We start from the raw sequence: 27,090 nt of genomic DNA on the forward strand, positions 1-27,090 counted from the left end.
GGACATGCTTTTTTTTTTTTTTTTATTTTTGAGACAGGGTCTCCCTATGCAGTTCAGGCTGGCCTTGAGCTCACTTTGTAGCCCAGGCTGGTCTCAAACTCACAACAATCTTCCTGCCTCAGCCTCCCAAGAGCTAGGATTACAGGCATGTGTCACCACGCTAGGCTATTTATTCTTTTTTTTTTTGGTACCGGGAATCGAACTCATGACCTCAGGCTTGCCAGGCAAGCACTTATGCCACTGAGCTGTATCTCTGGCCCTCTGTCTTCTGATATAGCATCCCATCATGTTCCCTAGGCAGTCTTGGCACTCTTTTGTTCAAATTATTGTTGCCTCAGTATTCAGCTGACAGGACAGATGTGCTGAACCTCACCCTGCTATGTTTCAAGTATTTTCTAGCCATGATTATATACAATTTTAGAAAATGCAAATTAATTGTAAAAATATTTCAACAAATTTATGACCTATTCAAAATAAGTACTTTCTCATCTGGAATAGATCAAATTTAATGGCAAAGCTAAAAATGACAGAACTAAAAGCAACTATCAGGAAAAATTAAGACTCCTGCAGTGTCAGGCCAATTGAAGCAACTTGGAAATGCACTACTGGGCAAATGAGAATCAGAGCAACTCCCATATTTCTATGTGACACACTTTCTTCAGTGACTATAGAACCCCTATTATAGATACTTGTGACAAAGTAACTTCTTTTATGTTTGGGTGATGGTGAAAATGCAAAGACATGATATCAGGAACGCTTTTTTCCACCCTTGTGACCAAATTTTCAGTAAGTACTTATGTCCGAGTTAACTCTCAGTTGCTGGAACACAATATCCGACATCCAGAATTTAAATGACAGGCAAGCACTTATGCCACTGAGCAGGTTTATTTTGGTTCATGGTTTCAGAAACCAGGTTTATTTTGGTTCATGGTTTCAGAGGCTTCAGTTAATGGTCAACTGTCTCCAAGGAAGAAACATCACAGCAGAAGGGTATGGCGGAAGAAAGCAGCTTACCTCATAGCATCCGTGAAGCAGAGAACAGGGAATAGGGTAGCCAGGGCCTAGACACAGTCCTCAAGGTCACACTCTCACCTGCCTGGCAAGCACAAGGTCCTGAGTTCGATTCCCAGTACCAAAAAAAAAAAAGTCACACTCCCATGACACACCCAGATAGACTCAGAGGTGTACTTCATTCATTAAATTCCTAGGCTTCTCTCAAGCTAATTAAAATGACAATAAAGATTAACAATCAGAACTTATAAATAAGATTTCTGCCTGCCTTTATTATCTATCATTGCTGTATAACAAAGTACTGTGCACTCAAAACTTGATTTAAAACAAAATTTAGTACCTTGTAGATTTTGTGGGGTCAGGAATCACCCTAGGAATGACTTAGCTAGGTCCTTTGCTTCGGGGCCCCTTATGTGGTTGCAGTAGCAGAGGGGCTACTCTCATCTCACGGTCCCAGTAGGGAAGATCTGCTTCCAAATTCACTCTTACAGTTGTTGGAAGGGTTCAGTTTCTTGTGGGCTATTGGCAGGATGCCTTCCTCGATCCTTGGTTTGTGAACCATATGGCAACCAGTCCCTATCAGACAGAGTGAGAGGTCAAGAGAGAAGTCCCTGTTTTAACAGAGAACTTCTCTCTTTAGCTTCAAGGATCCACAGATAGAAGAGACTGAGATCCTTTAACTGTTTAAAGAACTGCATCCTGAGGAGCCTCTGCCATTCTGATCTTACTTCAGTAATGAGATTCTGCACTTTGAGCTAATATTGTAATGCAGAGAGACTTTAGGGGACTTGGGGAGTGGGGGTAAATGTATTCTGCACGTCATAGACAGATTTTAAGACAGCTCCCAGTAGCCTCACCTCCCAGTCGTCCCAACTTCCAGTGGTCCACCCTTTGGGTATAGGTGGGGCCTACTGACCAGCTTCTAATGAAAAGAATACAGCAGAAGTGATAGGATGTCATTTCTGGTGCTAGGCCCCAATATAAAATGATGGATAAACATAGGACAACTGCTATAGTCATTCCTATTCACAAAGGAGGGGATGGGAGACACACAGATGTTACTGAGTTCAACCTGAAAACAAGGAGGTAGGAATCTGAGGGGGCATTTTAGAGGCTGCCCATCACACTGCCTTTCCATTTGATTCTAATAACCAAAGAAGTGCAACTTTAGGGAACTATTTTATGAAACCTGAGGTATAGCTGATTTTCAATATAAATGGTATTGCTGCAAATTTGTATTGCTATTTTTCTTTGGCTCAGAGTAAAAATTATTGTCAATTACCAGACTACTGGAAGAAATTGCTTAAAATTCTATTTTTTTACATGACTACAGATTTGATCATTGACTTTTGGATTGCTTAATTTTCCAAAGATTTTTCCAAATGTGTTCCTAATGTTTAATATGACCTCTATTACAGCTCAATACTTACTGCTCTAACTGTATTCTATATTTTTTCTTCAATTTATCAAGTTACATGGTATTTGCATAAAATTCAATTATGTCCTTGAAACATCAGCGTCTTTACTTTGAATATGGAAGTTATTTTGTTGTTATTTTTGCACTCTTAAGAGAACTAAAGGGATACTTTCCACTTCCTTTTTCTATGATGCTTTCTAAAGTCCTGGTAGAAAACTCTATTTTTCTTCCTTTTCTATCAGTCTACGTAGATTCTCAATCAAAGATGGTTCTGTTCCCCAGAAGACATTAGCTAGTATCTGGAGATATTTTTAGTTTATAATTGGAGTGTGCTACTGGCATTTAGTGGGTGGAGACCTGGGGTGCTGCTAAACATCCTAAAACAAACAGAATGACCCCAGAACAATACAGAATTAGCTGGCTGAGAATGTCAATAGTGCTAAGATTGAAAAATGCTGGTCTGAAAACAAAGCACTTCTCCCACCTTAAATATGATGACATCAGAAAGTTGTTTCAGTCTTATGATATAAATTGCTTTTCCCCCTAATCACATCTCTTCTCAAAATAATAACAATATGGAACTGATAAAAACTAACAATTGCAGGTAAACCAGGTTCTACATCAGTTCCTGAACCACTGACTAATGTAGTCTGAGATAAAGGACATTGAAAAAGTGAGATTTCACTATAATACAGCTGAGACACTTCTTTTTTTTTTTTTTTTTTTTGTTTTTTTCCGGTACCGGGAATCGAACTCATGACCTTGCACTTGCCAGGCAGGCGCTGTGCCACTGAGCTAAATCCCCAGCCCCATCTGACACTTCTTTTGATTATGCAACATACACTGGATGCTTTGTGATACTTTGTAATTTTATACTTTAAGTTTATACAACTGGTATTAACTAGAAAATGTCTATAATAAGTATATCCAAAGTGGAGCATGGATTAGGAAATTCTTAAAATTTCTGTATCTTCTTAGAATGATGTTAAAATAGTAACAAAATTGAGAACAACGTAAAGCAGTATCATGGAATCCTTAAGATAATGACAATATCTTAAGCAACAATGTTGCAGATTTTATTATTCTATGATATTTCTATTTAAAACTTAAATCTTCATTTAAATAAGTTGTCTATAATTTTATGAATTGTCTGTATCTGCAGGACAGGCCTTGGGAGAAGAATATACACTGTTTTTCTTAATTGAGCCTGATTAGTCTATTCATAATATAAACATGCTATTCTTTTATATCAGTTTTTATCTTCAATGACATAGGCAAGATCTAATATCAAATTGGCTGTCTCTACAGCCACCTTCAGGCCACTGAGCTTAGCAGTTAAACAGTCCACGGTTAGGCTATGGGCTGATTGTTGAGTGATTTCCAGAGCTTCCTGTGGAAGACGGGTGTGGGGCACAAAAGGATGATGTGTGCTTCTGAGAAAAGACCAGGTGAGTTCCTCCTGGCTACTGTATACTCCACAGCCACAGCGAGAAAGCAAATCTGGCCAGTTAACAGCAGAGGGAGGACCCGCTTGAACGGACCAAAAGTGTCCATGCTTCATGTCAGTCAGAATTTCACCTCCATCGTGTTCCAAAGAGCCAGCGAGAGACTCTAGAGCACTGCAAAAAGCTTCAGCAATTAGCTGAAGCTCTGCTTGAGTACATCCATCATCTTGGAGAATACTTCCTGGCTCCTTATGAGTCTAAAGAGGAATAAAACCATTGAAAACATGTAATGAGTGATCAACACAAATCAGAACAGTAAGATATTTGGTCAAAACTTTATTCAGAAAGTTCCTACACACCTTGATTTGGAGTTTGGTGACAATGGTCATGGGCTTATATGGGTCAGCGGTCCAGGCTGCAAGCCCTTAACCTAATTGTTTATAATAAAATTATGTTCCTAACCCTGCTTTCAGAATGACTGAATCAGAGGAAACCCTGCCCCATTGTTCTCTGAGGGACTTCCTGGTGCTGCCTCTTTAACACATGAGGGCAAGACACGGTTCATGTAATGCACACAGGAGCAGTTCCTGAACACTAATGCTCCATGGGAGACCACCAAACTGCACTCTCCTGAGAAACGAAGCCCCGTGCCTTGATCTTTCTCTGACATTTCTTTCAACCCTATTCACTGAGGTATGCAGAGCTGGCTATACTGAAACAAATATTCCTTTAATTAGCTAAAAGAATGTGATTAAGTCTGGTTGAGACCCTAACTTGTCTCACTGCAGCAGGTGGGTGAGAACTGCCCCCCTATCCCATTGATGGCTAGAATGGGTGCTCATATAGGAGCCTGTGAGAATCCAGGGCTTAGACATGAGACAACATCTCAGCTGAAGCCATGGGACTCAGAAAGAATTATATCTTCCTGGCAGTAAAGGTGCCAGCCTTGCATACATCAAACTATCTGTTACACTGCTATTTGGAGAGCCTTTGTGCTTGGTACAAAATTACTCTGTTTCTCCTTACAGCCAATGCCTACAAAGTTTCTTTTCCCAAGCACTCTGTCCCATCTCTCACTCACCTCCCTGATTGATACCAATAGAAGGCATGAGTTTTTGGACTCAAGGCGTTTTGTTCCACAGAGAACACTGGCCATTCCACAGCTCTTCATCTGCAGAACTTTCTCTGTTTATCTTTATTTTGCATTTGTGTGTCATATTGCCAGGTGGGAGAACCAAACCCTCCACAAGCATTTCAGTAATGCTCCAAATGAAGTACTTACTAATTTAGATTGATTTAAAATGAAAATGCACACCTTACTATGAAGACATAATTTGTGGACATGTAAAATTCCCACATCCATATTTAAAAATGTAGATTTTTCTCTCTAATGAGAGGGTAATGAAACTTAAAACTGCTTTTTTCTTTGGTTCAGCATTCTAAGAAGTTTATTCTAGAAATTTCTTAACAAAGAAAAAGATCAATACATCAGCACACTAATAATTGAATAATGGTTAAAGAAATTCATACCCTAACTACTTAAAAACAGTAACCATTTCTTTTTGTGTAGCCAGGTTTGAACCAGATAAGATCACCTACACTGCATATTTTTCCCATACCCTCTATCCTGTATTACTTCTAAAAGTCTGCTTAAGATACCGTCTTACTTCAAAACACTTTCTCTAGTTTACTCTGTTCCATGTAAAGATTACACTATTGTCCCTTCAGTCTCATTAGATTGTCATGGATTTTATTTTTTATTATGCATATTGATGCATATTTTGATAACTTCTCCTGAATGTGTATTATGCTCCAATAGATTTTAAATTATTTGGGGAAGCATGGAGGGGCCTGGCTGTGAAAACATTTGTTCTCTTTCTAGTCCTAGTTACCTCCTGAAGTTCTGCAGAGCCTCTCTTTAAGGCTCTGGTCTAGGCAAAGAGCACACTGTGAAAATATGGAAAATATAGATGGCTTTTTGTGTCCATTTTCAAATAAAGTAGCACTAAACTTATCTGACTGTCAGGAAATGGTGCTTCCTAGACTAATCAAAAAATTCTATCTAGTAGAATTAACATATACCATAGATATCAATTTAAAATTGCAATAAAATTTGCTACTTGGAATGTTATACTAAATGCAGTTTTTCCTTGACACTCCAGAAAGTACTAAAGCACTTTGTAGAAACTTGACCCTTTTGTTGTGAACATCAGTTATGGCTGAATTCCAGGATTTGTGTTTTCTACGAATTCTCAGTATCAGAATGCTAGTTTTAATAAGCAGTCTATGCAGACAGTACTCAAAGAATGGTATCATTTGCTAAAAGATTAGATTTGTAATAACTGTTGCAATAAAGACCTCATACTTACAAGAATTATTTTCCTCAAGTGTTTTCAAGTACAATATCTGAGTTAGGTTATTGAACAATTAAGCCTTAAAGGTGCTAAGGTATTACAACTGGGTTTACTATCTCATAAAAGAAAAGTTGCTGAGAATTGAGGTCATCAGCAGAGGCCTCTTCGACTTACCATGTGTCTGATATATGCAGCCAAATGAGTTTCAGTGCAGCCACCTCCCAGCAAAACCCATGGATCCTTGATTGTTAACTGCAAAACATGCAGTGCCGTTTGACATGTGAGCTGAGAAGGAAGCAGGTCAGCGTCAGGCATTCAGCTCAGGAACAGAAGTATCATTATGCTCTCAAAACAACATAGCTAGTGGACTCAAAGAGCCTGATTTTTTTTTTTTTTTTTTTTTTTTGCACTGGGAATCGAATTCAGGGCCTGGAGCTTGCCAGGCAGGTACTGTGCCACTGAGTTACATCTCCAGTCCTCAAAGAGCCTGACTTTATTAATTTTTTTTTTTCTTTTTTGATTTTTTTCCTGTACCGGGAATTGAACTCATGACGTCACGCTTGCCAGGCAAGCGCTGTGCCACTGAGCTAAATCCCCAGCCCCAAAGAGCCTGATTTTAACTGACAAAAACAAACTCTATTTTGTCAAGTTTGTAATATGATTAATACATTCTGGAATAATAAGGCTTAGAGATCAAAGATATTTTAGCCAAAAGTCTGTTTCATGGAATATGATTAGTATTTTCTTTCACAAGCATGTAACCTTCAAATTATGATTCACAAATGTAAGGTCAACAAGATTTTCCAGTACTTTTTTTTTTTGTTCTTTTTTGGAGACAGGGTCCCACTATGTAGTTTAGGCTGGTCTTGAACTCATTTGGTAGCCCAGGGTGGCCTCGAACTCCCGATACACCTGCCTCAGCCTCCTGAGTGCTGGGATTACAGGCGTGTGCTACCACACCCAACTACCACTCTCAAAATATTCTAAAAAAATTTTTTGATCTAAATATATTAGTTGTATAAATGTGATACAATTTATTTCAACTTTTTGGAAATAATAGCTAAAATCCCAAATAGTAGTACAAAACCATACAGACCTTTGACTCAGCAAGGATATACCCTTGGACATATGTGAATCTTTAACTTGTCATCAATGTCACAGAATATCGGTTCTCTTATATACAAGTTGCATGTGTTACTGTTGGTAAACTGTACTAACATGGGTGGTGGGTCCTGACTGGGGAACACATTTTCTAAGTGAATTATTTGTACACATTAACATTTACAGAGTACACAATTCATATTAACTTCTTACCGAAAGCTCACATCAAGGATCTTATCACATCAAGGCTTCTTGTGAATAGCAGATCTACTGTAGTGTCACAAATTAGCTTGGGGCTTTGCTTCTCGCATTCTTCTTTTGGTCAGGGATTGAACCCAGGACCACCTCCATTTTGAGCACAAGCTCCAGCACTGAACTATGTCCCCAGCTATGTTTAGATTTTTAAAAATTATTACAGTAAAAGACAGATTGCCACTAATCCCCCTCAAAACACTCCTCCTTCAAACATACCTATCCCATTGTTTTCAGCATTTTCTGAAGCAGTTTTGGAAATACTTTCTCATGTCTTCATGAAGTATGATAAAATGTACAGCAGATGCTGCTGCTAAGTGCCACTGAATAGGAAGGCAGGTTTGAAAAATATGACTGTGTGTCCACCTTATTCGCTGCATCTGGCACTGTGTGACTTATAGCTCTCACTCAGTCAAAATGATCATGAAAAGTGATCGTGAACTGATTCAGGACATCGAGGCAGCTACAACAGCACAACGAAAGACACTTAGGAAAGAAGACTTCCAGAACTGCTTCAAAAAGTCGCAAAAGCAATGGGAAAAGTGTTCAAAGTGAGAGGGAGGATTTTGAGGGAGATTAATGACAGTGTATCTTTTAGTATAATTTTTTAAAAAAATTTAAACATTCATTGTTATTTTTCAAACACGGCATACAAAGTAGCTGTTGAGTGATTATTTCATCCTTGCCTCAGGCCCTGGATATAGAATTCAAAGTTCCTTCCTTACCTTCAGCTCATCCCAGGCAGTGTCATTTCTGTTGCAGAGAAGCAAGCTGCAGACAGTAGCTTCATTAGGAATAAGATGAAAAAAATGTTTGCAGCCAAATTTAGCAGAGCACCAATTTTTTGCGTTTCCATAACTACTAGGAGATACTGGGCCTAGGGACCCAATGGGTTGCGCTCCTATTTTTGTAAAGTATAGAAAACATAAAATGTATAAGCAAAGGTGGAGCAAACAATCATTCAGAACCAGTCTTATTCCTAGATAACAGAAATTTTATAAAAGCTTATTGTTTACAATATGAAATGTAGGATAAAGAAATAAAATCCAGCTGGGCATGGTGGTATACTCCTACAATGCCAGCACTCTAGGAGACTGAGGCAGCAGGCTCTCAAGTTCCAGCCCAGCTGGGGAAGCTTCGTGACTCAGCAGCAACGCCCTATCTCAAAATAAAAAATAAGAAAATCAAAATTTAAAAAAATGCATTAAAGTTTGTAATATGATTTACATTTTGGAAGAATAAAGATTAGAATTATTATTTTGGAATAATAAAGATCCAACTTCCACACAGTAAGTTGGACAGGCTTCGGCAGAGGACCTCAATTCTCAGCAACTTTTCTTTTATGAGATAATAAACCCACGCAGGGGTGTGTGGTTCATTGTGAAACCTCTGAGTTCAATCTCCACTAGCAAAAATAGATAAATAAATAAATAAATAAATAAATAATAAAAAGAAAAGGCATCTTAAATCTCTGAAATTAATATTCAGCTATTAGAATGACATACAAATAGTAAAGCAGAGGTTCTTTTGGATACTTTGTTTAAAAACCTCTTTAAACGTATTAGAAGCTATTTTGTACTCTTTCCAGAAAAAGACACAAAATTGTGCAGACATGTTTAGGAAGTCTAGGAACTGTGAATTACCAGACATCAAAGACCCCAAGTTAAGGACCTCCTTATTCTAGGATGAAGGGGATGTGAGGGGACAGGGTCTTTTGCTTAAGGCATTGCTAGTTCAATTTAAAACAAATAGAACTTCCCAAGTAGAACCTTTGGGGTTCTATTAAACACATAGGAATTATTTTTTTTGCTTAACCACCATTTTTGTGTAAACAGCTACTTAAATTATACTAGAACAAAGTATGTGGCATACTTATTTCATGTTTTTACTGTTTGATCTAGTAAATGTTTTATTCTCTCACCCTGCACGTAAAGTATAAAATTTTAACAAATCACAATTTAGTAAGAACACAAATAAACTAGCGTGTCCTAAATTTTTGCAAACATCTGTAAACATGGTGAAAGTCACATAAGAAAGCTACATCAAACTTCTAAAAGAAATATTAGTTTAGAGTCCAAATATTAAAACTGCAAACCACAGCAATTCATCCCTCTGGCATGGCTTCCTTTTCTTTTAAACTGATGGGGTTAAGAACACACTAAGTCAAATAACAACTGTGGACTGGTGTAGGAACCCAGTTCCCACATACAGTGTTATTTCTACAGGAAAATGTCCCATACTTTAAAAACATTAAATAATCCAGAATACCCAATATTTATAGGCAGGAAATTACCAGATTCACGAAGAGCTAGTAAGAATTTAAGGAGACTCTGACCTTAGCAATGAGTTTTTAGGAATTATTTGTATTATTTCTTAATATTTTTCACTTTGATGTTCATGTGTCCTAAAAAGGGCACTAACTGAGGCATACTATGCATGTCACCTATATCGCTACTTTTTGACGATTTATAAGGTTACATTAACAATGGTTGAATAACCAAAATTACAGTCAGCACAGAACTAAATGGTCATCTTTCTGATAGGCTGCCAATGCATTTGAAGGGATACTGAGAAGTGGCTACAATCAGCAACCCTTTGGCTCTAACAGGTGAGTGTGAATCTTAGATATGACTTTAAGATGGATTTCTTGCCTACTATAATTCTTCAGGTTACTAAATATATCATCTTCAATTCAGCAAACCTTTTAGACAATCTGTTGTGTTCCACACCTGTTATAGGTGCTGAAAATGAAAGGTGACCTTGGCTTTCAAGGAGCTCAGCTGAGAGTATTTTTGATATTTAAACCCATCTCCCTCTCCCCATTAGGAACCACCATTTGGGCAGAAGTACAGAGTATCAATTGGTGTTAGGATAAAAGTGAAGGGTACTCCAGCTATAAAATTATCTTCTGAACATAACATGATTTAGAAGATGTAAATTTGAGTAGCATAGTTCTGAGTAGGGTGTGAAAGACATTATGAGGATGCTAGGCTCAACCACCTGGGATTATGATAATAGACTAGCACATTTCCGAGCTGAAAAATAGAAAATGGTCATAATCACTCCATTTTTAGTAAGCGAATAAAGGACCTTTTTAAGAAACCTTTGCTGCCAGAAATGATACACACTGTGACGTTGGCAGCTTGTGAAATTATGTAAGATTTTATCAGTGACATAAACCAAGAGTCTCAGCTCCAAAACAGTTTGATTTATTAACTGTAAGGGGCAAAAGCCCAGTGTTCTTTACCTGTCACTTTGCTGAGGGGCTCCATCAGCGTCACTCCCACTCTGTCTATGGCAAGAATGTGGTGATTACTAAGGAACTGTTTCAACGATGGGTGTATAACTTTTTGGCATAGGACGAGATCCACACGGTCACTAACTAGTTGCCTTCCTATGTTAATCAACTGGTCCAGGACTGCATTTTCAAGAGACACCCCATAACTGACCACCACACTTCCTTCTCCAGGGTCAGAAAAGTCTCCTGATAAAGATGTAGCAAAGAGCGCCACCTTGAGGGCACTTGATTTTCGGGCAGGTAACATCCTCATTAATTGAACTGACATTTCAATGAGTACTCCGGGTAACACAGTAGAATCTGTAACCCTTTGACCCTTTAAGGGTACAATTATGCACTTTCCTAAAATGATAGGCTCTCCTGTGTTTTCTGGAATTGTATGTAAAAAAGCCCTAAGAATCAAAGCACTGATATGATCTACTTCCTTCCTGGTGAGCATACAGGCAGGTTTACTTGTTAAAATACTGCGCACCAGACAAAGGAGGATCTGGGTACTAGTGAAGTCCACTGGGATTCGGCAACCACAGATCTCAGACCTGAGATAACTGATGCAGAAATTCAAAAGATGTTTATTAAGTTTAATGGTGGTAGCGGCTGTCAACTCTGTTTTCTGCACATTTTCAATTAGGTTGCAGCAAAGAATGGCTGTGAACAAGCCACAGTCACTGAAGCAGGATACATGGTTTTGAACAGCCGTTGTCAGGATCTTTAATATGGGGTGGGTGACCGAGAGGTTCCTGAGCAGCACCGTGGACTGGGAGGTTGTGCACACAGAGCCCCCCATGCCGTTGTGCAGCTGCTTCAGCCGCCCAAAAGGGCCATAGCAGGATGTTAGGACGCCTTTTAAGACAGTAAGTTTGGCCCTGACTTTCTCAGTTGTGAGTGGTTCACTGTGACACAGTGATGGTTTGTGGGCTTCTAAACAAGACATCATACATTGGGTGTGACTTGTGAAGCCAGCTTTTATTTTGTTAACTGTACTGTCTATTTACTGCCATGTGTTTTAACATTGCAAAAAATATTCTTCAGGAGTGAAGGCCTGAATTTAGTGTTGTGGCTATAAAATGATACAGTTCAGTGTTTCTGATAATCAGCACATAATAATTTAATACCATGTTAGTAATTCCAAGTATTTATTTTACTTCATTCTTCAATACTCTTTTGTTTGTCTCCCGCCTGAGATCTCACAGACTGTTTTGCAACCCTCTGTATGATGTATGTTCCCAGATGAACACCTATGAAAGACACCCCAGCTACAAGAAGCCAGTTCTTTCGAATCCAACTGGTTTTCATTTCTTCTTTTAATATCAAGCTCAGTTTCAAAGCTGCTTCTATCTGTAAGAAATAAAAACAAAACATTTTAGAGGAATAATTGTAAACTAGTTTGTAGACTGCAGTTCAATGTTTATTTTCATGTTCTCCATTTTTACAAAAAGAAACTTCAACTGTCAGAAGCTTCGAGAAAATGAGAAAGCTAAATCAACTTAGATTTAATATTCATTTATTCTTCAATGCATTGCCCTGATACAGAAAAAGTTCTTGTATTTCAATGATTTTGGAACGCACAATACAGCTAGAGAGCTTGCCTACAGTTGTTAGAATATGGCACATTTCTGGGAAAGAAACACTAGGAAAAACTAAGAATTTGGTCTCTGAGTCTTAAAGAAATAGTCTCAAATGTTTTTATTCTTATACAGTAAGACTTAATGTCATGGTTTGTTCAATAACTTTGTTTTGCTTGGAAACTAGGTTTGAATGGAAAATGAATGCATTTGTATCAAAAGAATGTATGTGAATCAATTGAATGCATTTATATCAAATCTTACTTGTAATTATGAACAATTATTGGAATTCCTGGAGAAAACAAAAAATGTATAGTCTACACTTAGCTGAATAAATCCATATAACACATTTGTATCAATACACAAATCATGTTTTATATACTTGGCTAGAGTCGGAATTAACTTTCTTTCATTTTAGTCCACTAATCAATAATTTTCGATTTTCAAAGTGCTAACCAACTAAGCCCCTCCCCCAAATGTTGGTTAATGACAATAAATACAAAAACTAGATGACAAAGAGAAAAGTAGAATCTGATTTGTAATTCCACTTTAAAGAATCTAAGTACCATAAAATAATATATACAAAGTGGGCAAGGAGAAATATAATAACAGTTCCCTTAGAAAGGTAGTAAATAGTGTATCTTGAGACTTAAACTCCCTACACTTTAATGTGTGAAAAGAATAAAAATTTTAGGTTATTGACCTTATCTGTTAATACCCACTGTTTTGAAGGTGAAGGTTTGGTTAATTATTAGTAAATTCTATTTAGGAATATACTAATTATACCAGCTACTTAGACAGCATTGAGCAATAAAAGTAACTTACCTACTTAACCTAATGTACTTGTTAAAGTAGTCTATGGGACAGTATGGTGATACAGAAAAGTGGTGTTCTGAAGATGTGCAAAGAAGGGGTGAAAAAGGAAATGTTATACAAGGCATTATTTTGGTTACTGCTTCCATTTTAGTTAAAAGGCTGTAACTATGGTAACTGGGCTCAACCAAAGTGAAGGCAACCTGGCCAGCTTTCCTGTATAAAGCTATGGGAACCTTTGGTTTGGGTATGAGGAGGGGAAAACAACTAAAACAACAACCAAACATGCAAAAACCACCTGTTTATCTTATGCCAGAAACAGCCATGATACTTTAATCTTATTTCAATGGCTTTTTCAGATTCAATAAAATCTGAAAAACTCACTTACATGAAACTCTAGCAAAGTTACTTCCATGTGGTTATTTAATATTAGATTTTATACATAAAATTCACAACAGAGACTATGATTAATAAAATAATTTTTCTAGTTTTTCTTGTTCATATCCATTAAAACTCCTCTATACATATAAATTTTAAAGAGAAATACATTACTTGGTCAAAACCTAAAGCCTTTTTTAAATGAGGAAAATCTTACTGAGTTCTTCTGTAAGGAGCAGAACCTTAAAGTGACTACTTTGACCAAAATTTAGAGCATAGTACTTACACTTACTTCAAGGTCAAAAAGCTTTATTAGAACAGAATGTGCTGTATAATTACACGGCCATGGTTCTTTATCTAGAACCTTGGGGCCAGATGAGTTTGATACTTCAGAGTTTCTTAGACTTTATAGTACCTAGTGTTCATAATCAAAATAAATTACTCATAATCAATTATACAGTATGACATTCATAATCAATATTCCAGCAATGCAACAGTTCAGCAGTTCAACTAAATTTTCATATCAAGTAAGATAAATACTTCAAATTGCCCCATATTACTTAAGATTAAGTTTTGCTACCAAAGAAGTGATAAAAAAACTTTTTGGGTTTTAGAATTTCTTAGATTTTGGAATTACACATGAGGGACTATAGACTCGAGTTATACAGCTATATCTTCTTCATTTCACTGACTCTCAAAAGTAACAAATTATTTCGAAGCTGAGATATTAGATGCTAATAGATGAATACAACTAGTTCTCTCTCAGGAAACATGAAAAAGTGGGTTGTAGTAACAATAGCAGGTATCTTGTCAGTTTAGGCTTTTTCTTGCCAGAGCTCTGTAAAATCAAGTTTCCCATCACTGGAACATACTCGAAAGCTGACCAGATTAAATGGAACTCACCTCAAGATTGCGAGCCTTCTATTTTCCCTGGATTTGGCTCTTCGGTGGACTTGCAAGTCCTAGACTGTGTGGCTCAGGAATGTCGTCCTTAGTAGGTACTCGGAAAACAGGGCTGCTTTTGATTCTGTGCCACCCTACATGGATGAGCCCTATTAAGGGCACCATCACCAGCAGAACTTTGTAGTCTCTCCAGAAGTTCTGAAAGCTCATAGTCTTTTGGCATCAGGGGACCTAAGAAAAGACTACGGTTAAAGGAGAAAAAAAATATATAAACTCCCTCAAATTATTCTTATAGACCACTAGAAGTAATACACTGTGCTCCAATAAAAACCAAAGTAAATATTTTACAGTGCTAATAATAGGAGATATTTTGTGGAAACTAAGGGACAGCAGGACCTTTGACTACGGAAACTTACAAAGCAAGGCTTTAGTCAACTATGATAAAGGAAGAATATTATTTGCAGGGAAAGCCACACAAAACCTTTGGAAATACTCATACATTCTTTGTATTTGTTTTTAACGTATCTCTCCTCTTCCTTCGTTTCTCCCTCTCTCCTTCTTTCTTTCCATACTGGGGACTGAACCCACAGCTAACATTCTATTGTGCTACATCCTCAGCCCTTGTTTTTTAATTAAAATTTTTTTTTTTTTTTTTTTTTTCAATACAGGGGATTGAGCCCAGGGACTCCACACCAACCTACATTCACTGCCCGTTTTTTATTTTGAGAGAGGATCTCAACAAATCACTAAGTTGCCTAGGCTGGGCTCAAACTTCGTATCCTCTTTCCTCAGTATCCCAGTGTGTGCCAGCATGCCAAGCTCTTATTTTTATGTTTTATAATTACATTTAGTCATGATTTTAACAGAAGAATCAAATGGTAATCCTTAAATATGCAGTGAGAATTTAGGTTTCCTGTTTTGACAAAATGTAAATGATGGTGTCTTAAACGAGATTGGAATAGTAAGTATGGATTCCAATTGTAGCAAAAGACTTTGGCACAGGAGCTATGAATCACAACTAGTTAGTGGTATTTCCATATTTATGTGCTGAAATGCAGCACTATAGTTTTTGCCCTGGATCACTGGTAGCCCTACCCCAGAAGGTTACCCTCAACACAGGGTACATGAAGATACTGGGGCCAAAACAGTGCCTAAAGTTAGAGCTATTTGGTGTTGAATACACACTTTTTTCCTGTGTTTGATAAGCATGGCATAGAGCCCAGGACAGCTGTGTTCTGAGGACCCATTAGGTTTGAAAACTCAAGTCTAGAAAACACTTAAAGCCTCCTTATACTTTTACAGGATACTCATTAGTGATACACTGACAGATTGTGATGACTGATATTCTATCGTTTATGAGACATGCTAAAGATTTGTTTCAGTTGCACCTACCTTTTTGTATCTTGAAATCTCCTAAATTACTTTGTATAAATGCAATTACAAAGATATGTGAACAGAATTTCTACCTACCAATTAACATTTAAATCAGTATATTAAAACATGGCAGGAATGAGCTAAGTAGCCTGAACTGTCTATTGGTTATTTGTGTATTACAAATAAAAGTTTGCAAGTATTATGCATACATATATATATTATTTCCAGCACTATAAACTATTTCTCCCCTAGGTCTAAAGTCATGCATAAGGATTTTGCTGCTAAGTTTAAACTACTGAATGGAGAAAGCGTGACCCACTTTGTAACTGAAAGAATCTTATGGCCTTTTCTGGTATCCTATAAACTTTACAGTCTTTAAGACCATACTTTTTATTGACATGTTCATGTTGTTTTTGGAAGAAATCAATCATAAATAATTGCAACATGATTAAATTTCACTGTGAAGTCTCCTGTTCAAACAGCTTTAGAACACTTGAGATTTGAGGGTGCAATATATAACTGGGGAAGGGACTAGACTTTTCCTTGGATGGCATGAGGTAAGCAATGTCCCCAGTCATGAGCTCCCATCATGATGTACTGCCTTGCCATTGGCCCAAAAGCAACAGACCAACCATGGATTGAAACCTCCAAACTATGAGCCAATATAAACCTTTCCTCTTTACAAGTTGATTTATCTTAGGTATTTTGTCACAGTCATGAAAAGTTGCCCAATATAGATCTTGTCATTCATATCACAACAAATTAAAACACAATCTATAACAGCAAATCAAAAGAAGTGTTGCACTGGCTCTGTATGCAGTTTACAACATGTAATAATGCAGTGTGCTCTGAATCTTCTTTGAGAAAGCCACAATGGAGTTTCAGAATAGGATTAAGTTAACTCTGTATATTTAATGAATTTTCTGAATCATGTGGGTGTTAGAGAGATATTCTGTTTTAACAAGCTATCTTTTAACAAGTTATCTTTCACCAAGATAACTTAAGGATCTGTGCATTGTTTTCTAGATTTAGTTAAACCTGTTATTTATTTTAGCTGAAAACTCATTATTTGCCAAACATCACTGAGGCCCAGTACAGTACTTCCTGCTTAGTGATAGAGACTGATTTAAGATTGATTGCTTTAATCTTTACTACACACCTACAGGTTCCTGCTTCCTCAACTTCTCCATATGTCATATATTGATTTGACTAATGGAGGCCAGAGAGCTGGTAACTATTTTGTGAGAGATTAGTCTGCTGTCCTCTGAGAGGCTGGGAAGATGATTAGGATCAGGATGATAGGGTTTTTTATTTTACAAAGTACTTTTTGAGCCTTCCCATTTAATCCACATGAAAACACTATCATAGCGCATATAAAGTAGGCCATCTCCATGCAGCAGTTGAAACTGGCATTCCTAAAATGCCACTGGCCTTAACTTTAACCTACTTTGCCTCTTTCATTTAAAAGCTTTCCAGCTACATGTTCTATTGCCTATATAAGCAACTTGCCCATGGCAAGGCAGTACATCATGATGGGAGCTCATGACAGGGGACATTGCTTACCTCATGCAGGGAAAGACACATTGGAGTTTACTAAGGCTCACTGCTATTTTTAGAGGACAACATAGTTTTAAAATTTCATATTTGGGGGCTGGGGATTTAGCTCAGCGGCAAAAGCGCCTGCCTGGCAAGCGCAAGGTCGTGAGTTCAGTTCCCGGTACCGGAGAAAAACCAAAAAAAATAAAATAAAATAAAATAAAATTTCATATTTAACATGGTAGACAGGTAATATGTTACTTATTTAGTTCATGTTTTCTTGTGGAGCTTTCAGAATCAAATTTATACAATGAAACACACTCAGGAGATAAAATTTTAACACTTTATGTCATCTCAATTTTCCTATGAGTTTTTTAAAAAATGAAAATTACCATTACTACCCTTTCCTGATAATATAGGCTTACTTTTTAAAGCCAATAAATACAGAAAATAATAATGAAATAAATTAATTTTTTTGTTGTTTTAACAAAGATGTGATCACAATTTAATACTGTTTACATGTTCTCATATAAATTTTAATTATGATGTTCAATTGTGGTGTTGCATTTGATTACAGGAAGATATTCTAATTTGACCAACCCCATCACTGGTAGAGATCTGAGATTTTCTTTTCCCAGCGCTTATTGCTAAATATAGTATACTCTTGTAAACTGTCCAGAGCCCATGGTCACAGACTCTACATTCTGCTTCTCATGATAATTCAAATTAAAACATTTCTGTTAATTCATGTGCAGAATGAGTTTGATGATGCTTTTAAAACCTTGACTTTTATAAAGGTTCATCACATTGAGCAGAAGAGAGAATGAAGACTCAGTCTGGAAAATAGAAGTTTATGCTAAACTGAATTTATCTAGTAATGGTCCTCCCCTCAAACACTTGGGAAGTCTTTACAAATGGTATGGAACTATCTTATGGACACTCAGAGACTCCTAAGTCTGAAACAAGTTTCTTAAGAACGTGCTCACAATGAGCAAATTTAACAAGCAGTAACCAGCTGGTCCCTAAAATACAGTAAATTTGTGTTTTCTGTTCATTCACTGAACTTTTTCTCAACTTGGGAGTGAAGCAGCAACAGATGGCAGATGTTGTCCTCTCCTAACCTAGCTTTTGGTACGTAACACTGCTCTTTTCACATCTTTTTTGAATCTTCACTAAACACACCGCTAAAAAAAAAAAAAAGTAAGAATCATTTAGAAAGATAAATGAAATAAGATTATTAAATTTTAGGTCAAATAAAACACCAAGTAGATATTTATCATTTTATTTGATATAAATATCAAGTAGATATTTATCATTTATTAAATGCCTTGTTTAGAAAAAATTTGATAATCTTAACATAGATTATGTTTTCTTGTATTTTTCTCTCAATTACATGTACCATACATTCAAAACATTTCATACTTTTCGTTTTGTTTTGTTTTCACAGAGACTTTATGAGGTCCTAAGACCATTTTACAAGACAAAATGTGAAATGATTGACCTAGGATTATTGAGTTAACTGTGGCACTCAATTTAGATTTTGGACTTAAAAATCTCAGCTGGTATTCTATCGAGCAGTTTTCAAAAGTCAAGAATTAGTGGTCCTTTCAATTCCCAGTTCAAAAAAAAGAAAAAGAAAAAAAGAATTAGTGGCCCATCTTGAGAAGTTGAGTCTCAGAATTTCTAGCACAGACGTTCCTCACTTAATGACCAAGTTCCACTCCTGCAACTAGGTTGTTACGGGAATTGGTAGCTAAATAAGTAACTGTATGTAGTATGTACATTACAATATTCAGAAGAGATGGTCAAAGGAAACTCCAACTTGATGACTTTGCTTTTACTTGTGTAACTCTTACATGTAGTACTATAATGTATAACAGAACATAGAACTATAACTCACAGTACAATCAGCAAAAATTATAGTACTGTACAAAACAATGTTTGACGTATAAAAATATATTGAGGCTCTACAAACAGGAAATACAGAACTGTACAAAGAAAAGATGGGTTATAGGTGTGAATCAAGAGTATATTCTGAGGAATACTGTATCTGTACTGGATAAGGATGAGGACACTCAGAGATCATGGTGGACACTTGTGAGGGTCACTGAGGTCCACAGCCCAGTACGTTACACCTGGCATTTCTTTTGAGTCTCACATACAGTACCTCAGAGGTTAACAGTGGTGTCATGCTACTTGTCCAAAGTTAGAGGACAAACACATCCGTTTTGTCCACTGAGAGATTAGCTGAGCTAAATTTAGCTCTGTTTTCTTTAGGTTCTCAACAAAGAATGAGCATCAAGACATTAATGAACAGCTGTTCATTACAAATGTAATCTTTACACCTCATTACAAATGTAATCTTTTTGAATAGCTATAAACATAGAGGTTAAGGAAGGAAAACACTAAGATACTTCAGATCACAAACATTCTTTGAATTTAACTCTTTTCTGTGTCTAGGACAACTTACTGCCTCCCCAATTTGCATTACAGCAATTACTGTTTCTTTAATCTCCACCACAGGCCTCTGACACACTCTCAGGAACTTGTTACATTCCAAGTTAAATGAAGGCTTCTTAGTGACAGTACTGGACAGTAAGGAGATGGGCAAAAAGACAAATTATGCTTCTAGAAAATCCCAAACAGCTACACACTAGATATCAGACTATTCTTTTTATATTGTACAATGTCACGTAGAATTCATGTAGTTTTGTATTCCTTAATACAAAATTAGGCCTACAACAACTAAGATGCAGGGACTATTCCACAAAAGATTGATTTTGCCTACTGGGCTTGCTGGATGCCATCTGCTGGTTTCTTGGGCGTAATGTTTAAGTATTTGAAACTTTAGTTAAGTCTTAAAAATTTCCACAAAATGTATGTGATATGATAAGAAAATTTACAGGGAATGCTGCAGAAAATCACTGCAATAAAAGACACATTGCCATGTATTTCCCTCAGAATACTCCCCCTCACTTGAACACACTTATCCCTGCCTTCTTGCTACTTCCTTAAGTAGTTCTGGAAGTATTCTTTCATGAGTATCTTTAGCTACACTGTCATGGCTGCCTTGATTCCTGAATCAGTTCAAAACATTTACCTATCATAGTCACTTTGACTTTGGGGACAAGCCAGAAGCCAGAGCCAGATCTGGTGAATGAGGTGGATGAGGAAATATCATAACTTTTTTAATTGGACAGAAATTGCTGTAAACGTTTTGAATCAATTTGGGACATCAAGGTAGCCACAAAAAGACAAACATGAAAGAGAATTGCAAGAACTGCTTCCGAAATTACCACGAATGATGAGATAAGTGTGTCTGAAGTGAGGGAGAGTATATTAAGGAAAATTAATGGCAACGTGTCTTTACACTAATAAATTTTTGTTTTTATTTGTACATTCACTGTGTATTTTATTATGTTGTGTAATTCAATTACGAAAAGTACATTAGCACAGCTCTAGTGATTATATCTGGTTAAGTTTATTGAAATGTTTTTGTTTTTTTGAGACAGGGTCTCACTATGTAATTCAGGCTGACCTTGAACTCAGTATGTAGCTCAGGCTGCCCTCAAACTTGTGGTGGTCCTCCAGCCTCAGTCTCCTGAGTGCAGGGATTAAAGGCATGCAACACCATTTCAGCGTTTATAAAATTTTATAATGCATTTTCTTTTACAATGACAATGTTGGCTTTAGGTTTTTGTGAATCTCTCATCCTGAGTTCTAATCATCTGTGTTATAAATAGTTGTTTTTATCTTTGATTTTCAATATAGACATTCCTCATTTAACAACTGAGCTCTATTCCTGTGCCTCAGTCCTTAAATGAACTGGTCACTAAATGAGGAATTGTATATAATATGTTCATTACAATACTCAGAACAAAGAAATGGTCAAAGGAAAGTCCAACTCGATGACTTTGCTTTTACTGCATAACTCTTACATGTAGTACTGTGATGTATAACAGAACACAGAACTATAATACTGTACTGTACAGAACAAGCAGCAAAACTTAAAGTACTATATAAACAAGGTGTACTGTACAAAAAAGACATCGAGACACTATAAACAAGATGTATAGAACTACACAAAAGAAAAGACGGGTCATAACTCTCAGAGGCAGGTCATAAGTCAGACAGTGTGCCTCGTTGTGAGTTCAATCAGTCACTAACTAGGTAAGGTTGTTAAACAAAGAATATCTGTACAGTAGTTCATATCTTGGCATTTCTGTGTACACATTAGAGAGTATCTCAGAAAAGCCAGAAGGATTGAAAAGTTTTCACCATAATGACATGATAAATGTTTGAGAAAGTAGATAAATTTAACCTGATTTAAACATGATATAACATATACATACACCAAAACATTACATGGTACCCAATTAAAATGTACAGTTTTTACATTTACATTTTTTTTTTTTTTAATGCATCCTTTGTGATATCCAACAGGGCAGCATGGCAAAGAACAGTTTTCCTTATTTTTCTTCCCTTTTCAGTACGTATCAGCTAAAATAACATCAGCTTGGCCAGGTATTCCAGTTTTGTGAAAGTGCTGTATGCATACTCTTGATGAAACAATGGATCATACCTGAGTTCTACAGCTTTCATTGCAAAAGCCTACCTCTGTCCCAACACCACCACTCAGGGTCAGCTTGACCTACATCCAGTAGCAGGCCACCGATGCTCAGCCAGGTCTGGAATGGATCTACAGTCAGAATAGAGTGAAGGTTCAGACACACAGAAGTATTAAATGGTCTTGCTATTCCCTTCATTCTTACTGTGAATTCAGTGTATTCATAATTAAACATAAATATTATACTGAAAGAATCACAAATTTTATAGGGGAGTTTCACTAACGGTAGGCAGTCAAAAATATGAAGTGATTTGATTGATTAGTGACTCCTGAGAAATGACAATCAGGCTGCTGACAGGCTGTGCTTACCAGAAAAGCTATAATTTTTTATAGAGTTGTCTCAGAATTCTCTCATCCCTTCCCACTGATTTTACAACCTGGCTGCCATTTCATGTTGGCATTGGTCAGGGAGAAGGGAGTTGGTGTCATGCTGATAACCAGATTGTTCCAGATTAAATGTCCAGTTGATTGGGACCTAGAGTTACATAATGATTTTATGTGTGTCTGATCTACTCTGAATCTCTATAGGACCAATTTCTATCCCTCCTCTTTTCTGTAGATAACCCACTGGCCTGAGGACATTGTCGCTATGGGATATTCACACCCTCAACTTCCCATTCCCCTTTGTAAAAACACAAATTTTCATTTCAGTTCTCCATCTTAAACCCCCCACCCAAGCCTGTCTAAGACGAAGAACTGGTACGCCTGTTACCGATGCTCCAGTTCCACTGGCTAGTGTCTGCAGGGTTCTAATGCCAGCACACCCTCTTTTATTGTCCAGTCTCCCACTTTAAAAGGTCTTCCTCCCTGCATAACCAGGACCATTTTTCTCTATTGAACTAAAAACAAAACCCCTAAAGCAACTGCTTTTACCAGCCTCCCCTGCTTGTACTATACAATCTCGTTTGATTCATATAATGCATCTTTTTCCAGGGTCACTTCTCATTCCATCTTCAAAGCCAAATAATCTGCTTTCATTCTGTTCTCCACAAAAGCTGCTCTGACTATAAGGATCAGTATTAGTTAGTTCTCCATAGCTGTAGCAAAATACCTGTGATAAATGACTTCAAAGGATGAATGATTTACTTTGGTTCACAATTTCAGCTTATAGTTGACTGACCCCATCCATTTGGGCCTATAGCAGCATAGTCCACAAAGGTGGCAGCATGTGCTGGGTGTCTGCTCACCTCACAGACGTGAGGAAGTGGAAGAGATTAACAGGAAGAAGCTCAGGTCCCAGTATCTTCTTGGGGCCACATCTGAATGAGCAGGTTTCCTTCCACTAGGCCCCATTTCCTACACATTCCACCACTTCACAAACATTTGATTAAGTGACAAGTCTGGTGACCAAGTTTTGGTGGGTTATATGAGCTTCAAACTATAACAGTTCAGGTCCCATTCCCTCACTTGATCTCTCTGAATCATTCTGATAAATTTTTGAAACCTGTTCCTTCTCAGCCTCCTTTAATGACCCCTTGGTTTCCACCCACCTACTCATTCCTACTCAAGACCTGTCTTTGGTTGACTCCATGGTCTCATTCACTCGCTAAGTTTGTGTTAAGTATCCACACAAATGGCTCCTGCCATCTTCATCAACTACTTAGATCCAACTGTTAACATTTAACACAACTGTCCCCACAAGTAGTCTAAAACAATCACAAACCCTCTTTGCTTCCCAAACTTGTTCCACCTGATTTCCTGTTTTGCTTCATAAATAAATCAGTAAAATCTGGTTATGTGAATTCAGCTCTTTTTCTCACTCCTCTTTTAAGTCAGTCATCACATCCTATCATTTGAAATGACCTTTCAACGTTTCCATGGACCAGACCCTCATCATCCTCAAATGACCTTCTTGTTTACAAGATCAGTGCTTTTCCACATGTGGTCTCCTCAATGATAGCATTAACTATTACCTGGGAATTTAAGTAAAATCCAAGTTCTCAGGCTGCCCTGACCTATTGAATCAGGAACTCTAGGGTAGTATCTGATAATCTGTGTTTTAACAAATTTTCTACGTAACTCTGAACCTAACATTTGAGAACCACTACTCCAATCTACTCCCACTAATTTGTTCTCTACACTTTTAAAATAGTCATCTTGCAAAACAAACACATTTGGTTTGTTTCTGCTTTGCTCAGAAGCCTTTAGTGACATTTTTGACCAGGGAGTGAAATCTCAATTTCTTAATACAGCATAAAAAACCCATCGCGATCTAGTTTCGGCCAGCCAGTTTTCAGAAAGTACAATGAAATGCATTTTAGTAAAGTGGACTGCCATGTACTGATTAAGGGAATGAATCCTATTACTTCGGCTTTGACTTTCTACCTTATCACTTGACAGCGGACCACAGATGAGCCACTTAACCTCTCTACAGCTGTTTCATCCTCTGCAAAGGGAGAACAGTAACTTCCATATCACAAGGTGGTTGTATAATTGCCACACTTGGCACTCAGTCTGGGTTCAGTGACTGTAATTATTATGACTATTTGAGAAACAAAACAAAAACTCTTACTGGAATCAATCTGGAGTGTACCAGGAAGGAAGACTGGAACAAATGCCCAGATAAAGGGAAATGGTCCCATAAGAGAGGCCTGCTTCTTCTGTACAGCTTCAGTGAATTAGTTATAAAATATCCAAATTTTCAAGAAAGAGTGTGTGTGGTCTTTGGGCTATTTTAATTGGGGCGAGGGGCTGAATCTGTACTCAGAATCTAGATGTTACAACTGAGAGTCAAATGTGAGAACCAGGTAAGCTAATTATGAAAGAAACAAGAAAACTAAAAGAGCAAAGTAGCAAATGCAGTGTGTTTAAATTCATGTTTGTTTCTGATAATAGTTAATAAAACTAGAGTTGCCAAATGATTAAATGTTAAGAGTCCTCATAGCACAGACTTGATCTGCACGATCAGAGGCTTTAAGTAACAAGAATTCTGACTTTTATCACAAGTTATGACTATGAGCAAATCACTTCTCTCCTGCCTCAATTTAATAATGTTTAATATAGGACCCCATTATGAAGACTATCATATACATTCATAGCTTAACACAGTGAGTGTGCGGTATGTGGGAAGTTCTCAATATATGGCACTTCTTTTATTATCAGTGTGAGTATACTGTCTTTTTTTTTTTTTTTTTTTTGGTATCGGGAATGGAACGCAGGACTTTGCTTTTGCCAGGCGGGAGGGCTTGTACCTCTGAGCTATATCCCCGGCCCTGTATTATCTTTAATACAAATCAAAATAAGCTTCTGTAGACTCTCCTACTTGATTAGTGCCATTATACATTATCATATAACATTCTGACTAACACGTGGTTCCGTCTTAAAAAACTAGCAAATGTTACAAAGATAGACCCAAATACAACCATGTCTCCAGGGTTTCCATCCTTTAGGTCTTAGGAACCTTCGTATCAAATATTTGTGAGTCATCTTATTCAAACGCTCACTTAGTATCTCTTACTTGCTGGCAGGGTCCAGGGTAAATTATAAGGGACGATTTTTGCCTTCCAGGAGAATACAGGCTTGAGGGGACAATCCTAACAAAACATGACTAAGTACTGTGTAGGAGAAAACAAAACACTGTGGATGAAAAGCTTTTGCAAAGTTGACCCAATTTTCAAAACTTTACTTCCGGTTTTCTGTTCTAGTTACTTCGAAGGAATCTCAATCCATTTCTCCTAACTTCAGATTTAGCGACAGGAGGCAGGCAGTAGCGTCAGGAACAGTAACTGCCAGACATCTTCTCAAAGGTTGCACCTTGTTTTGCTGGTCTGCTGTGTCCCCAGTGCAGAGACGAGATTCCTGGGCCCTTGGTTCCATGTAGGGTGGCTCCAACACCACTCTTATTTCCGGCGTCTCCTACTCCTAGTGGCTTTCTCGGAGCACCCGTCCTAAAGTCCCTATCATTCCCCACGTTCTATTTCCCTCAAGGCCCCATTTCTGTGGTGAACACCCTGTACCACCCTGATCCCCGTTAAGAAAGATGTTCCTTCCCCAGCTCTTGCGGGGGCCGAGATAGCTCTCAGCCGCCAGCCCCTACCCGGGACTCACTCGGCCGCCAGCAGTGCTGCTACGGGGCTGGAGCAGACCTTCTCTGCGACAGCACTGCAGCTCCACTTTATCCCTCCCTGCTTCCTTTAGTCCTCAGGAATGATCCAAAATGTCCTCTCTAGTAAACCTCCTGCCCACCAATCTGAGTCCGCTTCCTAGGAAAAACCACCCAGGTCACTCCAGAAACCTGCAGTTCATTTCCCCACGTGGCGCGTTTACCTTTTCTTCCCCTTCACTAGAATATCGGCTGCAGGACGCCAGGGGCCACGCCTGCCTTGGTGGGTGCACGGCACGGTGTCGCAAGCACACGCTATTTTTCTGATTGTGGTAAAACAAAGTTACTGAGTGACAGGAGCTGGGCACGGTCCAAAGCTGGAAGATGAGCACGCCCTGGTCTGGGCCGCCTAGGACACAACTGATCTCCTTGGTACTGTCTCAGGCCCCGAGTCCTGCGCCTGCTGTCCCGTCCAGCTGGCCCGAGCCCGGAGTCCAGCTGCGCCGGGCAGCTCCGGGCAAGGCGCAGCCACCCCGCCAGCAGCCCGGCTCCCCGCGCGCCCCACCACCCCAGAGGACACCGGCTCGGGAAGCCAGGGGAGGCGGGAAGGAGCTGACGGCGCCGCGCAGGCTTCTCACCTGCCCACAACGCCGCGCCTCCCTAGGACGCTGCCGCAGCCCGCAGGCCCCGGAGGCCCGACCCGACACCACGCAGCCGCCGCGGATCTCGGTGACCTTCGCCCTGCGCGCCGATACGGCGCATGCGCAGCGGTGCGGCGGGCCCGGACCCGCTCCAGTGCCGCTTCTCCGGGTTTTCTCGTCTACTCAAGAGGCGGCAGTAGCAGCGCGAGTAAAGGCGCGGGATTTATTCAGCGTCAATCTCAGATGGTTGAAAGTGTAAAATTTAAATAACACTTCAAATGTAACTAACACATAAAAATGGCACAGAATTGTCTTTTGATGCACACTTCACGAGCA

At 38.3% G+C, this 27,090-nt stretch overlaps 1 protein-coding gene across 8 annotated transcripts; it reads right to left on the reverse strand.

Annotated features, from left to right (window-relative positions):
* Positions 1-3,325: 3,325 nt before the first annotated feature.
* On the reverse strand, positions 3,326-26,865 carry Mkks (McKusick-Kaufman syndrome). Of its 8 annotated transcripts, none has more exons than XM_013512308.1 (7): positions 26,752-26,865; positions 22,060-22,143; positions 14,535-14,765; positions 10,828-12,213; positions 8,306-8,481; positions 6,402-6,479; positions 3,326-4,130 (listed from the first exon to the last, which is right to left on the reverse strand). In XM_013512308.1, the coding sequence occupies exons 4-7, from the start codon at positions 11,810-11,812 to the stop codon at positions 3,678-3,680; spliced, it is 1,692 nt and encodes a 563-aa protein (XP_013367762.1). In that variant the 5' UTR covers positions 11,813-12,213; positions 14,535-14,765; positions 22,060-22,143; positions 26,752-26,865; the 3' UTR covers positions 3,326-3,677. The 8 variants fall into 8 exon arrangements, 7 of the variants coding, with proteins under 7 accessions (XP_013367762.1, XP_005380930.1, XP_013367758.1 ...); XM_005380873.2 differs by having other exon boundaries at positions 6,402-6,512; XM_013512304.1 differs by having other exon boundaries at positions 6,402-6,512; positions 14,535-14,776.
* Positions 26,866-27,090: the final 225 nt, after the last annotated feature.

This window comes from Chinchilla lanigera, unplaced genomic scaffold, assembly GCF_000276665.1.
Source record: "Chinchilla lanigera isolate Chin_1 unplaced genomic scaffold, ChiLan1.0 scaffold00014, whole genome shotgun sequence".
NCBI lineage: Eukaryota > Metazoa > Chordata > Mammalia > Rodentia > Chinchillidae > Chinchilla > Chinchilla lanigera.